The sequence below is a fragment of the Oncorhynchus tshawytscha genome, linkage group LG05 (genome assembly GCF_018296145.1).
Source record: "Oncorhynchus tshawytscha isolate Ot180627B linkage group LG05, Otsh_v2.0, whole genome shotgun sequence".
NCBI lineage: Eukaryota > Metazoa > Chordata > Actinopteri > Salmoniformes > Salmonidae > Oncorhynchus > Oncorhynchus tshawytscha.
The window spans coordinates 35,204,133-35,220,713 of NC_056433.1; the positions used below are offsets into that span (position 1 = coordinate 35,204,133).

At 44.2% G+C, this 16,581-nt stretch overlaps 1 protein-coding gene across 1 annotated transcript in view; it reads left to right on the forward strand.

Annotated features, from left to right (window-relative positions):
• Positions 1-16,581, forward strand: part of LOC112250546 (MAM domain-containing glycosylphosphatidylinositol anchor protein 2) — a 330,034-nt gene that overhangs the window by 212,854 nt on the left and 100,599 nt on the right. The window contains exon 9 of the mRNA XM_024420793.2: positions 7,762-8,055. Within this exon, the coding sequence (XP_024276561.1) occupies positions 7,762-8,055 (294 nt within the window). The remainder of the gene's footprint in view (positions 1-7,761; positions 8,056-16,581) is intronic.

Below are 16,581 nucleotides of genomic sequence, written 5' to 3' on the forward strand. Positions count from 1 at the left end.
CAAAGTGGGCACTGCTTATCATAGGTCAGCATCAGCGCTACCTAAAAAGCAAATACGCCACTGGTTGAGAGAAATTGTCATTGTTTTGGGGCCGAATTTAATTAGGTTTTATGTGTTGTTGCAGATGCGTCTGGCTCAGTTTATCTTTAAAAAATGACGCCCTCGCCAATCTGCTGACGCCTAATCCTGCCTAATGAGCTGGCCAGCCCTGTACCGGTTTGTGTTGTGGTTGCTGTGGGTCAGTTGGTAGCTGTGGGATTGGTTTTCCACACTCATTCACTGAAGGTAGGGCTGAATCTCTGTATTTAGTTTCTATTTGATCTGTCGATTCAACCAACTGTACCCACTATTGCGGTTGACTTGTACTTAATGAAATGCATATTGTACGTCAGCTTAATGAAATCCTCTTCTAAAAGATCATATTTTATTGTTGTAAAATAGTCTAACTCTAACCATAAAAATAAAACCTCTTTCGATGATGGAGGAGGCTGCTGTGAGCCCCTGTTTGTGAAATGACAATCATCATGCCTGTGGAGAATCTCGTTTGCCATGGTGACAATCATATGACCAGAACACAAGCCTTTCAGTGATGTTCAGTGTGGAGTTTCAGGGGAGAAGAAAGCACCGCGATATGCATCAGGGCTCACACGCATAAAAATATGAACGCACGCTCACACTTACTCACCCAAGCGCACACACACACATAGAATCTAGGCCTGGAGGAATGCCCCTGTGTGTGGAGCCTCAGTGCCTGTGAGTGGTGTTAGTTTCTCCCCTGTGCCCTCACGGTCTGTCAGCCTGCTAAGCCCTTTTGAGCCCCCGCAGGACAGACACAGTATATTCCTGAAGGCCAACACACACGCAAAAACACACACGCACTGTCCCCACAGGGGTGAAGCTCAGAGGAGTGGCTCCACAGAGAGCGCTGTCACAGAGCAGCCGAGTCACTGGCTTAGAGCCATCACACACAGTCTCTCTCTCTCTCTCTCTGTCTCTCTCTCCGTCTTTCTCTAAAACACACTCACTTGAGCAGAGTGCAGCGTTACCATAGCAATGGGAAGTGATGTCACAGCACTCACCCAAAGAGGCCAGTTGAGAAGTTGTTTGTTTATTTTTTTGTGTCATGCGTGCAGTCCTTCTGACCCCACACATATGCCTGAGCTGTATAAAAATAACAAGCAACAAACATTCCATATTGGCAGTCAGCTCACATAGCCAGGTGTCTGTTGTGGTGGTAGTGGCAGATCCCTGGAAGGGACAGCCTGGCTGCAGTACAAACAGAGGGTCCGGCCCCTGCCTGGCACTGAGGGTCTGTTGGGAAATCAACCATTGCACATGCATGCAAGCACACACACCTCAGCAGGCACACACAGTTCAAGATGCGTGTGCTTCTTTAACTGTCACACACACTCTAACCAGTGAGAGAGTGTGTGTGTGTGTGTGTTGCCACACAAGGATGATGGCAGCAGCGGCAACAGCTCCACATGGTTTCATTACGATGGCATTCTCCAGCCAAGAGCACAATCCAGCAGCTGTAACTGCCCACTGGGCTAGAGAGACATGGAAAGACGGCCTTCATGTTGGTATGGAAACTCAGAGAATATGCCTCATGTCGAAACTCTAATGGCCCATTGTCCAAATGTGTGGCTGCATTGCCACACTGCATATTCAGAACTGTTGTGTGGAACTGGGTAAAATTAGCAAAAGGGGACAATATGCTATGAAAGTGTGTCATGGATTGGTGTTATGTGATCACTAGAGAGAGTGATGTTATGTACTTTGCTAGTGCTTGACCATTAATAGTGGTTACAATTTTTTTTTACTACCCATTGTTGCAGTAATGTCCCTAGTGAAAACAAATAATGGATGTAGTTAAATGTTGGATAAATTCTTCATTAGCGACTGATGTATGTTTTGTGGTATTCATTGTACCCGTCTGTCTACTCATTGAAGAAGACATGGTGAAACAGGTGTTTTATTTATCTTTAGGTTCAGACCGAACATCACGTAGATCACGTAACCGGGATCAGAAAAAAAGTGATTTCATTCTTTCTGGGTCAGATTGACTGTTATTTCATCACTATCATCATCATCATACACATTTATTGGAAGTGGAGTTTCAATATTGCTTCAAATGATTGGGTGGAATTTCAACATCATTTGAGTCCATTGAGGGCTGTGTTGAAGTCAGGAGCAAGAGCTTTGGTGTAATGTCTGAGGTTTGTTGGGTATGATATCATGACTGGTTGGTGTTTATTGCATTGTTTATTTGGATCAGAGCTGCAAATCTGTCTCTGAGTTTAGACACGCACACACACACACACACACACACAAATAGGCAGGTCTTCTAATTTAACAAGTTTACTGTGTCCAGCCCACTAGATTACCCCGTTGATCCAACTTGCCAGTGCCAATATATTTTATCCTCAGCCCCAGGACACAATTGCACGCATGCATGTACAGTACGTACACACACACACACACACACACACACACACACAGACCTCTCCGTAGGAATGTGTCCTTTTACTCTAAACTCTGCCCCTGTTTCTTCATTGTCCACTCACTAATGGCCCTTCAACTTCCCCTCTAACTACATATTTATAGGGACAAACTTTTTAGTTTGACCCTGCTAATGGTTCTGCATCCATCATCGGATGTAGAGAGTTCAGGAATAACTTTTTGTTGAATGGTTTGTATCCTCAGAGTTTAGGAGAAGCCTTAACTGTGTGTGGGGTCAGATATTCTGGGTCTTGTTTGATCTAGATTTGTTGTTGTTGTGCTTTTAAGGTAGACTCAGCGATGTGACATAGATGCAGAAGGGAAACAGCATAATGGGTCAATTTCCGGGCCAACAACTTGACGCACAAGGTTCAACTTCTCTGCTGTTTTTGTCAAGGGTTGAAACCGGTTCAGGGAAAAGAACTGAAAATAAATAACAATTATTTGAGAAAACAAAGGTGATCTATACTGTTCCAGAACATAACTGTTATTTTAAAAGCATAGGAACTGGTTAATAATGTTTTTTTACATTCTGCAAAAATTGCAACACAGCGCCTATGCAAAGCCCTCACTCTGTCACTCAGAAACGTATTCCAGCATCTGCTTGCCAGCTGGGAAACTTTGACACTGGGTGTGCGTGTGTGTGTGTAGGATACCTGCCCTTCCCATCTGAAGCGTAGGTTATGGTGGCCTACTGACGACATTACAAGTGTAATTCATAAATTAAGGTGAGATGTTTAATTAGAGAAGAATGGATGTACTTTTTCAATCCTAGTTAAAACCTGTTGATCCTACCCCCTACTTTTTCGAACATTCTGTTAAAAATCGCGCAACATTTCGGCGTCCTGCTACTCATGCCAGGAATATAGTATATGCATATGATTAGTATGTGTGGATAGAAAACACTCTCACGTTTCTAAAACTGGTTAAATCACCGCTGTGACTATAACAGAGCGTCTGTTTCATCGAAAAGCGCAAGAAAAACTGATCACTGAAAACTGAAAAAAATATCCATGCGCCACTTGCATGTATTGTTCAAGGGGCACGAAATTAAATGGGGCCGAGATTGCAAGTCCTACAGCTTCCACACGATGTCACCACTCTTGTCAATTGCCTGGGAGTTGTTCCTTGGGCAAACGAGTTAGAGAGACCACTTTCCATCCGGTCTCTGACAGGACGTTATGGAAGTGAGTTTTCGGAAGATGATTTGAAAGAGTGGAGCTATTGAATACACATCGCCTCGTGATCAATTTGATAGATTATTAACGTTTACTAATACCTAAAGTTGGATTACAAAAGTATTTCGAAGTGTTTTGTGAAAGTTTATCGTCGACTTTTTTAATTTAAAAAAATGACGTAGCGCTTCGAAACGGTGTTTTTTTCTGAATCACAGTTTCCATAGATGGATATTTTGGGTATATATGGACCGAATTAATCGAAAAAAAGACCCAATAGTGATGTTTATGGGACATATAGGAGTGCCAACAAAGAAGCTCGTCAAAGGTAATGAAAGTTTTATATTTTATTTCTGCTATTTGTGTAGCGCCGGCTACGCTAATTCTTTTGTTTACGTCGCCTTCAGGTATTTCGGGGTGTTGCATGCTATCAGATAATAGCTTCTCATGCTTCTCATGCTTTCGCCGAAAAGCATTTTAATAATCTGACTTGTTGGCTAGATTCACAACGAGTGTAGCTTTAATTCAATGCCCTGCATGTGTGTTTTGATGAACGTTTGAGTTTTAACGAGTGCTATTAGCATTTGGCGTAGCGCATTTGCATTTCCAGACGCATAAATGGGACATCTGCGTCCCAGGTAGAGGCAAGAGGTAGATACTATAGCTACCATGTTTCACGTTGAATTTATTAACTGAAAAAAGGTAAGAGATTTTTAATTCTAAACTCAGCAAAAAAAAAGAAATTCCCTCTTTCTGTCAACTGTGTTTATTTTCAGCAAACTTAAATTAACATGTGTTAGTATTTGTATGAACACAACAAGATTCTACAACTGAGTCATAAACTGAACAAGTTCCAACAGACATGTGACTAACAGAAATGGAATAATGTGTCCCTGAACAAAAGGGGATCCAAATCAAAAGTAAGTCAGTATCTGGTGTGGCCACCAGCTGCATTAAGTACTGCTGTGCATCTCCTCCTCATGGACTACACCAGATTTGTCAGTTCTTGCTGTGAGATGTTACCCCACTCTTCCACCAGGGCACCTGCATGTTCCCGGACATTTCTGGGGGGAATGGCCCTAGCCCTCACCCTCCGATCCAACAGGTCCCTGACATGCTCAATGGGATTGAGATCTGGGCTCTTCGCTGGCAGAACACTGACATTCCTGTCTTGCAGGAAATCACTCACAGAATGAGCAGTATGGCTGGTGGCATTGTCATGCTGGAGGGTCATGTCTGGATGAGCCTGCAGGAAGGGTGACACATGAAGGAGGACGATGTCTTCCCTGTAACGCACAGTGTTGAGATTGCCTGCAATGACAACAAGCTCAGTCCGATGATGCTGTGACACACCGCCCCAGACCCTGACGGACCCTCCACCTCCAAATTGAACCTGCTCCAGAGTACAGACCTCGGTGTAACGCTCATTCCTTCGATGATAAATGGGAATCCGTCTATCACACCTGGTGAGACAATACCGCAACTCGTCAGTGAAGAGCACTTTTTTCTAGTTCTGTCTGGTCCAGTGATGGTGGGTTTATGCCCGTAGGCGATGTTGTTGCCGGTGATGTCTGGTGAGGACCTGCCTTTACAACAGGCCTAAAAGCCCTCAGTCCAGCCTCTCTCAGCCTCAGTGGTCTGCCACTACGAGGATGATCAGCTGTCCGTCCTGTCTCCCTGTAGCGATGTCTTAGCCGTCTCACATTACGGACATTGCAATTTATTGCCCTGGCCACTTCTGCAGTCCTCATGCCTGCTTGCAGCATGCCTAAGGCATGATCACGCAGATGAGCAGGGACCCTGGGAATCTTTCTTTTGGTGTTTTTCAGAGTCAGTAGAAAGGACTCTTTAGTGTCCTAAGTTTTCATAACTGTCAAATCAAATGTATTTATATAGCCCTTCGTACATCAGCTGATATCTCAAAGTGCTGTACAGAAACCCAGCCTAAAACCCCAAACAGCAAGCAATGCAGGTGTAAAAGCACGGTGGCTAGGAAAAACTCCCTAGAAAGGCCAAAACCTAGGAAGAAACCTAGAGAGGAACCAGGCTATGTGGGGTTGCCAGTCCTCTTCTGGCTGTGCCGGGTGGAGATTATAACAGAACATGGCCAAGATGTTCAAATGTTCATAAATGACCAGCATGGTCAAATACTAAGAGAGAGAAAGAAAGAGAGAATTAGAGAGAGCATTCTTAAATTAACACAGGACAACCGGATAGGACAGGAGAAGTACTCCAGATATAACAAACTGACCCTAGTCCCCCGACACATAAACTACTGCAGCATAAATACTGGAGGCTGAGACAGGAGGGGTCAGGAGACACTGTGGCCCCATCGATGACACCCCCGGACAGGGTCAAACAGGAAGGATATAACCCCACCCACTTTGCCAAAGCACAGCCCCCACACCACTAGAGGGATATCTTCAACCACCAACTTACCATCCTGAGACAAGGCCAAGTATAGCCCACAAAGATCTCCGCCACGGCACAACCTTAATTGCCTACCGTCTGTAAGCTGTTAGTGTCTTAACGACCGTTCCACAGGTGCATGTTCATTAATTGATAATGGTTCGTTGAACAAGCATGGGAATCAGTGTTTAAACCCTTTACAATGAAGATCTGAAGGTATTTGGATTTTTACGAATTAACTTTGAAAGACAGGGTCCTGAAAAAGGGACATTTCTTTTTTTTCTGAGTTGTTAGCTAGCTAGCTCGCTAATGTTTGCTCTGGTCCAACGTTAAATCAACTTGGAAGTTCAAAGAGATACAAAGTTCCTCCATAGAAGCTGCTCCTTCGTAGGTATAATTCTGTGGGCCTAATGCATGTTATAACAAGATCGCCAGCGCTTCAAGGCAAGCTTCCTCCATCCTCTCGCTCTCTCCTCACCCTCACACCCTCCACTGTGACTGTGAGCATAGTGTGTGTGTTTCTTTCATTAAACATGCGGTTACTGCAAAATACAACTTGCTCTTAACAACTTTGTAATACATATTATATCGCTTAACTACTCCACAGCAAGCTGCTCTATCCACATTGATTGGTGAAGTAATTCAATATTGAGCGAAATGTAAAAAATATATTTTATAAGTTTAAAAAGGAACAGAAAGGAACAATATTAACCGGTACTTTTTGGGGGCTCAAACCGGTTCAGATCTTTTCTGGTTGGAACAATGGAAGTGAATGAAAAAAATTATGGTTCTGTTCAGAACGAAGTGATTGGAAAATCATTTTGGTTTCAACCCCTGGTTTTGGTGTGAACAGCGTGAAGCTAACCTGTGCACATTCACAGATATGGTGTGTGACTGTTTGAGACCGAAGTCTTGCAGACAGTATATCTGCGGTGCTGTTCATGGCAATGTAATTTCACTGAGTCTACCTTTTAAAGATAGGTCAGTACTTTACATGAGTAGTTGTGCTCACCTGGCTTACCTGGAAAAATAAGATGAATTCTTTATGATGATAATGATCGTCATGGTGATGGTGGGGATGATGATGATCATGGATATGGTGGTGATAATGACTGAGAGAAGGTCTCATTGCTATAGATTTGTGGTTGAAGTTCTCCTCTTTTGCCTCGTGTTTAGAGAGGACGAGACCTGACTCCTTAAGTCTGATTTTATTGGAAGCAAATCTATCAAATTTCTGATGCATTTAATTATTGATTCCTCTCGTTGACCTTCGTTCATGACGTCTGTTTGTGCGTCAGCTCTTCATTGCATTATCCATTGTTTTACCATTGCTTACTTACATTTAACCCTTTCTCTGCTGATCACCATGTTTGGTGAATGTTCATACTGTTCCCTACCTACTTTAATCCAAGCTAACAGCCATCACTCCAACTCTCTCCGTGGCATGGTTCTCCATAATAGCAGTGTGTGTGGCCGAGACTCAACTCAGCTCATACTAGCAATGTGTGTATGTGGCCGAGTACTCAACTCAAACTCCATCAAATCCATTGCAACATGGATGCTCATTCGCTTTCCCATCCCTCCCCCTCTCCCCCCGTCGACCATTCCCCCTTACCCCGCCAACCGACTTTCTAGAGCCCCATATCAGTCCCTCCTCTGTTTTTCTCTTTCTTAGTTCCCCCCAACCTGACAGTGCCACGGGGTAAGAGCCCCCTGGTGGTTCGGGAGGGCGACACGGTGGAGCTCGAGTGTCTGGTTTCAGGGAAGCCCAAGCCCATTATCCTGTGGTCTCGGGCCGATAAAGAGGCGCCCATGCCAGATGGGAGCCTGCAGGCTGAGAGCTACGACGGGGTGCTGCGGATCGTCAACGTGTCCAGAGAGATGACCGGCTCCTACCGCTGCCAGACCAGCCAGTTCAACGGGTTTAATGTGAAGCCCAGGGAAGCTGTGGTGGAGCTCATCGTACAATGTGAGTCGTGGGTAATGGTATGAGTCTGGAGGATTGTGTGGGGTAGGTGTGTGTGGCTGGGATTGTGTGGAGGATGTCTGTTGGGGTCTGATTGGGGGTCTTTGGGTGGTTGTTTCTTATGTTTTGTGTTTGGGTGTTTGTATGTTGTGTCTGGAGTATCTGTGATCGGTTTTGTGGTAGGTCTATCTATTTGCCTTCTCTCAATAGCCTCATTCAGACCAGACCGCACTGAATGTGTAATCGTGTATGTGCTTCTGTGCACTTACATTATGTGTGTAACAGAACATTACAGCAGCCTCAATGGATCTCATCCCTCTTTCTTTCTTTCTTTCTCTCTCTCTCTCCACTCCACACCTCTCGCCCTCCCACAGTCATCCAATGTTCCTTTGAAGGGAAGGGTTTAAAATGAGTCCCAACCTCTATAGCTGCACTGTCAGGACACATATATATGCACACTCACATAGGCGCCTGAGCAATGGGGCAGATGGAGCAAATGCATCCCCACTTTAAAAATAGGGGAGCAAACGTATGTTTTTATTACCCCCACTTTTTTTAAACCAAAATAGTATAATGATCCATTGGGCAATTTGTCATTTTCAATATTTAGTCATGTTTTGAGCTAGTCTGAATTAAGAGATCCATATTATATAATAATTAACAGATGACATGTTGCACCCCCTCCCCCTGTCACCTCAAGATTAATGGTTTTGCCGGCTGGAAAGTTTTGCTTCCCTCCCGACGCCACTGTTTTGGTTCAGTGCAGTTAGAAAGCTCTAGTTACACCACTGGTGTTTAAACATTAATAGGCACCTGCAAAATAACATGTGGTTGTGCTGTTGTATTGTTTCATGTCTGATGCTCTCGGGGTGTTGTTATATATCATTTGAGAGGTGTGCACCACTTACAAATGTTGTCATTTCACTTTACCTGTCAGAGGTATGATGAGCACAGGCATGTCTGATTAGGCTTCACTGTATCACAGCATCTGGTAGAAATTTAAATGGCTCGTGTCCTCTCTCCTCACCTCCTTCTAAAAACCCATTGGAGGAGAAGGTCAGTAGGGAAGGACCTCTGGATTTCTCAAGCAATGGATTTTTAGAAGGAGAGAGGGCAAGAGGAGTATGCAATTGAGATTCTCCTGCTGACTTACAGTAGACTTCCATCAGCCTACCACAGTTTGCAACTTTGCAAAAAACTGCATATCTGGTAGCTTGTGGGCTGTCAATGAGTAGCTCATGAGTAGCTCAATTATATTGACCAAAAATGAAAAAGCAACATGTTGGTTCCATGTTTAATGAGCTAAAATAAAATGCAGAAAAAGCTTATTTTGTTCACAAATTTGCTTAAATCCCTGTTAGTGAGCATGTATCCTTTGCCAAGTTAATCCATCCACCTGACAGGTGTGGCATTTCAAGAAGCTGATTAAACAGAATGGTCATTACACAGGTGCACCTTGTGCTGGGGACAATAAAAGGCCACTCTAAAACTAGCAGTTTTGTCACACAACACAATGCCACAGATGTCTCAAGTTTTGAAGGAGCGTTCCATTGGCATGCTGACTGCAGGAAATGTCCACTAGAGCTGTTTCCAGAGAATTGAATGTTCAACCTCCAATGTCATTTGGTCAGTACGTCCAAGAGAATTTGTCAGTACGTCCAACCGGCCTCACAACCGCAGGCCAATTGTGTGGTGTCGTGTGGGCTAACGGCTTTGCAGATGTCAACATTGTGAACAGAGAGCCCCATGGTGGCGGTGGGGTTATGGTATGGGCAGGCATAAGCTACGGACAATGAACACAATTGCATTTTATCAATGGTAATTTGAATGCACAGAGACACTGTAATGAGATCCTGAGGCTGATTGTCGTGCCATTAATCCACAGCCATCGCCTCATGTTTCAGCATGATAATGCATGGCCCAATGTCGCAAGGATCTGTAGACAATTCCTGGAAGCTGAAAATGTCCCAGTTGTTTCCATGGCCTGCATACTCTCCAGACATCAGAGTATGTCTGGAGCATGGAGTGAGATTTCCAAAGGCTGGAGCATCAGCATTCTTGCCCGCTCCAGTTTCTCTCCAGTAGTGCTCCAGTAGCACTCACTTCACAAGCTCAGGGCATGCATTTGTAGTCTACTTGTGTGCTGCTATAGCCCCTTGCTTTAGCTACTGTCATGGAGTTCACTAAATATGTTCAATAAGGAACTGATAAAACACACAGATGCTAAATCAAGGTGACTTACAAAGATGAGGACCAAGAGCAAGAGAGGGAGTGTGGTGATGTAGGGTCTACAACTAAAGAATCATTGTGGAATCTGAAAAGACACATATCTCGAAAGCATGATGATGGTGTACTTACTATGTGCACATGCTAAAAAGAAGGAACGAGGTGTGTAGATAACTAAGTGTGTCATTGTGGCGAAGTATTTATAAACTAAAAATCAGATCTCTTAAACGTTTCTTTCATTTTTGTTCTATTGTCTATACAATAGGCCATAATTGATTTTGACCCAACAGTCCTGGCATATGTTGCCGAAAAACCTTTAGGCCTACCATGTCACGCCCTGACCTTAGAGAACCTTTTATTTCTCTATTTTGTTTAGGTCAGTGTGTGACCAGGGTGGGTAGTCGTCTAGTTTTTTATTTTCTATGTTGGTCTGGTTCCCAATCAGAGGCAGCTGTCTATCGTTGTCTCTGATTGGGGATCATATTTAGGCAGCCTTTTCCCACCTGTTGTTTGGGATCTTGATTTTTGTATTGTTGTTTTTTAGTCCTACAAAGCTGCACGTTTGTTTTGTTACTCTTTATTTGTTTTGTTGCTGGTTCACATTAACCTTTTTGGGATAGGGGGCAGCATTTTCACTTTTGGATGAATAGCGTGCCCAGAGTGAACTGCCTTCTACTCTGTCCCAGATGCTAATATATGCATATTATTATTTGTATTGGATCGAAAACACTCTGAAGTTTCTAAAACTGTTTGAATGATGTCTGTGAGTATGACAGAACTCATACGGGGCAGCAGCGTAGCCGAGTGGTTAGAGCGTTGGACTAGAAACCAAAAGGTTGCAAGTTCAAATCCCTGAGCTGACAAGGTTAACCTTTTTGGGATAGGGGGCAGCATTATGTCGTTCTGCCCCTGAACAGGCAGTTAACCCACTGTTCCTAGGCGGTCATTGAAAATAAGAATTTGTTCTTAACTGACTTGCCCAGTTAAATAAAGATAAAATAAAATAAATAAATATGGCAGGTGAAAACCTGAGAAAAATCCAACCAGGAAGTCTGAGGTTTGTAGTTCTTCAAAGCTTGGCCTACCGAATACACATTGAGATATGGATAAAGTTGCACTTCATACGGCTTCCACTAGATGTCAACCGTCTTTAGAAACTTGAATGAGGATTCTACTATAAAGGAGGGGCTCATGAGACCTCTTTGAGTCAGTGGTCTGGCAGAGTGCCTTGGTCTCATGACACGCGCTCCCGACAGAGTTACCTCTCGTTCCAGTGCTTTTCTACAGACAAAGGAATTCTCCAGTTGGAACATTATTGATGTTTTATGTTAAAAACATCCTAAAAATTGATTCCATACATCGTTTGACATGTTTCTAAAGGACTGTAACGGAAGTTTTCAAGTTTTTGTCTGGACGAAGTGCCTGCGCCTCATGAAGATGGATTACTGGGCTGAACACGCTAACAACAAGTGGCTATTTGGTCATAAATGATGGACTTTATGGAACTTTATGGAACAGATCAGTCATTTAATGTCGAACTGAGATTCCTGGGAGTGCCTTCTGATGAAGATCATCAAAGGTAAGTGAATATTTATGGTGTTATTTCTAACTTTGTTGACTCCAAAATGGCGGATATTCCTCTGGCTGTTTTGGGTTCTGAGCGCCGTTCTCAGATTATGCTTTTTCCTTAAAGTTTTTTTGAAATCTGACACAGCGGTTGCATTAAGGAGAAGACTCTTTAATTCTGTGAATAACAGTTGTATCTTTAATCAATGTTTATAATGAGTATTTCTGGAAAATCACTGGATGTTTTGGAATCAAAACATTACTGCACGTAACGCGCCAATGTAAACTGAGATTTTTGCATATAAATTTGCACATTATCAAACAAAACATGCATGTATTGTGAAACATGATGTCATCTGATGAAGATCAAAGGTTAGTGATTAATTTTATCTATATTTCTGCTTTTTGTGACTCCTATCTTTGGCTGGAAAGATGGCTGTGTGTTTTTTGGACTTGGCTATGACCTAACATAATCATATGTTGTGCTTTCACTGTAAAGCGTTTATGAAATCGGACACGATGTGTAGATTAACAATATGTTTATCTTTCATTTGCTGTGTTGTACTTGTTAATGTGTGAAAGTTACATATTTCAAAAAAATGTTGTTGAATTTTGCGTGCTGCCTATTCAGCGGAATGTTGTTGAGGGGTTCCGCCAGCCCTAGAAAGGTTAATAAATATGATGAATGCCTTGCACGCTGCACCTTGGTCCAATCCTTCCAATAACAAAAGTTACAGAAGATTCCACCACCCCAGGACCAAACAGTGTGCCCAGGGATCCTGGGCCTGTGAGGAAAGCCAGGAAAGGACGGGTTGTGCCGGCTCAGCGCTCCTGGTCTCCAGTACGCCTCCAGGGTCCAGTACATCCTGCGCCGGCTCTATGCACTGTGTCCCCAATGCGCCTTCACAGCCCAGTGCGTCCTGTGCTAGCTCCCCGCGAGAAGGTGGTCATTTGTCCAGGACACGTTGTGCCAGCTCTACGCTCCAGACCTCCGGTGACGATCCATGGCCCGGAGCCTCCAGTGACGATCCATGGCCCGGAGCCACCAGTGACTATCCATGGCCCGGAGCCACCAGTGACTATCCATGGCCCGGAGCCACCAGTGACGATCCATGGCCCGGAGCCACCAGTGACTATCCATGGCCCGGAGCCACCAGTGACTATCCATGGCCCGGAGCCACCAGTGACGATCCATGGCCCGGAGCCACCAGTGACGATCCATGGCCCGGAGCCACCAGTGACGATCCATGGCCCGGAGCCACCAGTGACGATCCATGGCCGGAGCCACCAGTGACGATCCCCGGAGCCACCAGTGACGATCCATGGCCCGGAGCCACCAGTGACGATCCATGGCCCGGAGCCACCAGTGACGATCCATGGCCCGGAGCCACCAGTGACGATCCATGGCCCGGAGCCACCAGTGACGATCCATGGCCCGGAGCCACCAGTGACGATCCATGGCCCGGAGCCACCAGTGACGATCCATGGCCCGGAGCCACCAGTGACGATCCATGGCCCGGAGCCTCCAGTGACGATCCCGGCCCGGAGCCTCCGGCGACGGTTCCCAGTCCGGAGTCACCGGCGGCGATCTACGGTCCGGAGTCCCCGGCGACTATCTACGGTCTGGATCCTCCGGCGATCCTCGCACCAGCGGCACCACCGAAGCTGGTGGATCCGCAAGCGGAGGGTGATCTACGTCCCACACAGGAGCCGCCACCGAGGCTAGATGCCCACCCGGACCCTCCCCCATAGTCAGGTTTTGCAGCCGGAGTCCGCACCTTTTGGGGGTGGGACTGTCACGCCCTGACCTTAAAGAACCGTTTCTCTATTTTTTAAAATTTATTTTACCTTTATTTAACCAGGCAAGTCAGTTAAGAACAAATTCTTATTTTCAATGACGGCCTAGGAACAGTGGGTTAACTGCCTGTTCAGGGGCAGAACGACAGATTTGTACCTTGTCAGCTCGGGGGTTTCGGTTACTAGTCCAACGCTCTAACCACTAGGCTACCCTGCCGCCCCGTTAGGGTCAGGGTGTGAGGTCAGGTTTCTATGTTGGCCTGGCATGGTTCCCAATCGGAGGCAGCTGTATATCGTTGTCTCTGATTGGGGATCATATTGTTTCATTCTGATCATCTGTTGTTTGAGGGATCTTGATTTTTGTATTGTTGCTTTTTAGCCCTACAAAGCTGCACATTCATTTTGTTACTCTTTATTTGTTTTGTTGCTGGTTCACATTAATACAGTGCCTTGCGAAAGTATTCGGCCCCCTTGAACTTTGCGACCTTTTGCCACATTTCAGGCTTCAAACAAAGATATAAAACTGTATTTTTTTGTGAAGAATCAACAACAAGTGGGACACAATCATGAAGTGGAACGACATTTATTGGAAATTTCAAACTTTTTTAACAAATCAAAAACTGAAAAATTGGGCGTGCAAAATTATTCAGCCCCCTTAAGTTAATACTTTGTAGCGCCACCTTTTGCTGCGATTACAGCTGTAAGTCGCTTGGGGTATGTCTCTATCAGTTTTGCACGTCGAGAGACTGAAATTTTTTCCCATTCCTCCTTGCAAAACAGCTCGAGCTCAGTGAGGTTGGATGGAGAGCATTTGTGAACAGCAATTTTCAGTTCTTTCCACAGATTCTCGAATGGATTCAGGTCTGGACTTTGACTTGGCCATTCTAACACCTGGATATGTTTATTTTTGAACCATTCCCTTGTAGATTTTGCTTTATGTTTTGGATCATTGTCTTGTTGGAAGACAAATCTCCGTCCCAGTCTCAGGTCTTTTGCAGACTCCATCAGGTTTTCTTCCAGAATGGTCCTGTATTTGGCTCCATCCATCTTCCCATCAATTTTAACCATCTTCCCTGTCCCTGCTGAAGAAAAGCAGGCCCAAACCATGATGCTGCCACCACCATGTTTGACAGTGGAGATGGTGTGTTGCTTTTACGCCAAACATAACGTTTTGCATTGTTGCCAAAAAGTTCAATTTTGGTTTCATCTGACCAGAGCACCTTCTTCCACATGTTTGGTGTGTCTCCCAGGTGGCTTGTGGCAAACTTTAAATGACACTTTTTATGGATATCTTTAAGAAATGGCTTTCTTCTTGCCACTCTTCCATAAAGGCCAGATTTGTGCAACATAAGACTGATTGTTGTCCTATGGACAGAGTCTCCCACCTCAGCTGTAGATCTCTGCAGTTCATCCAGAGTGATCATGGGCCTCTTGGCTGCATCTCTGATCAGTCTTCTCCTTGTATGAGCTGAAGGTTTAGAGGGACGGCCAGGTCTTGGTAGATTTGCAGTGGTCTGATACTCCTTCCGTTTCAATATTATCGCTTGCACAGTGCTCCTTGGGATGTTTAAAGCTTGGGAAATGTTTTTGTATCCAAATCCGGCTTTAAACAGTATCTCGGACCTGCCTGGTGTGTTCCTTGTTCTTCATGATGCTCTCTGCGCTTTTAACGGACCTCTGAGACTATCACAGTGCAGGTGCATTTATACGGAGACTTGATTACACACAGGTGGATTGTATTTATCATCATTAGTCATTTAGGTCAACATTGGATCATTCAGAGATCCTCACTGAACTTCTGGAGAGTTTGCTGCACTGAAAGTAAAGGGGCTGAATAATTTTGCACGCCCAATTTCAGTTTTTGATTTGTTTAAAAAAGTTTGAAATATCCAATAAATGTCGTTCCACTTCATGATTGTGTCCCACTTGTTGTTGATTCTTCACAAAAAAATACAGTTTTATATCTTTATGTTTGAAGCCTGAAATGTGGCAAAAGGTCGCAAAGTTTAAGGGGGCCGAATACTTTCGCAAGGCACTGTAAATATGATGAACGCCTTCCACACTGCACCTTGGTCCAATCCTTCCAACAACAAATGTTACATACCAATAGAAAAAAATTTTTAAACAAACTCTACGAGCCTAGTTGGTTTAGCCATGAAAAAAGACAGGAATCTTCCCGCTGGCCATGATTGACTGAGATAATGGAAGAGCTCGACATGCCGAGAGATGAGTTCGGATTGGTCTGCCACGCTTCTGTCTATAACATGAGCTGGTCAGTATTTGTAGATAATCCATTCTAAGCAGCTTTTTTTAAAGATATCAAAGTGTTGCTCTCCACTTTCTGGAGGACCGAGTTTTGAAATCAGTGGAAGGCCCCGTGGAATTAGAATATGATAGGTACAGAGATGGAGAAAAATTTGGCCTTCGATTGCAAATATGAGTCGAAAAGAGAACACACAGAAGGATGCATAAAACACCTGTCTCCGGATTACATCTTCAAACTAAGGGCAACCATGGCATTCGTGACAGAGAGGGAGAAGCGTCCATCCATGTATACTGGTAAGATAGTCTAGCTAGCTAGATTTTCAGATATCACACGTTCCTAATTTTGTCAGAAAGACGTTTTCATTTCAAGTTAAAGCGTACTGTTAGGTAGCTAGCTAATGTTAGCAGGCTGGCTTGCCAGCTAACTTTACATGATTGATCTGTATAGTAATATTATTTGTATCTCAGGGCCATTTACATTGCTAGTTATAGCCTAATGTTAGCTAGCTAACATTGAACCTGGTTACCTGCATTTTCATGCAGGGTAGTAATGTTATGAGTTGGGATTATGGTTAATTGTTTTGCTAGCTAGCTACATGTCTAAACAAAAGACTTCACTATGCAAGTAACCATTTCAATAGAATGTTCATCATGTCACTGTGACAAATGTCAATA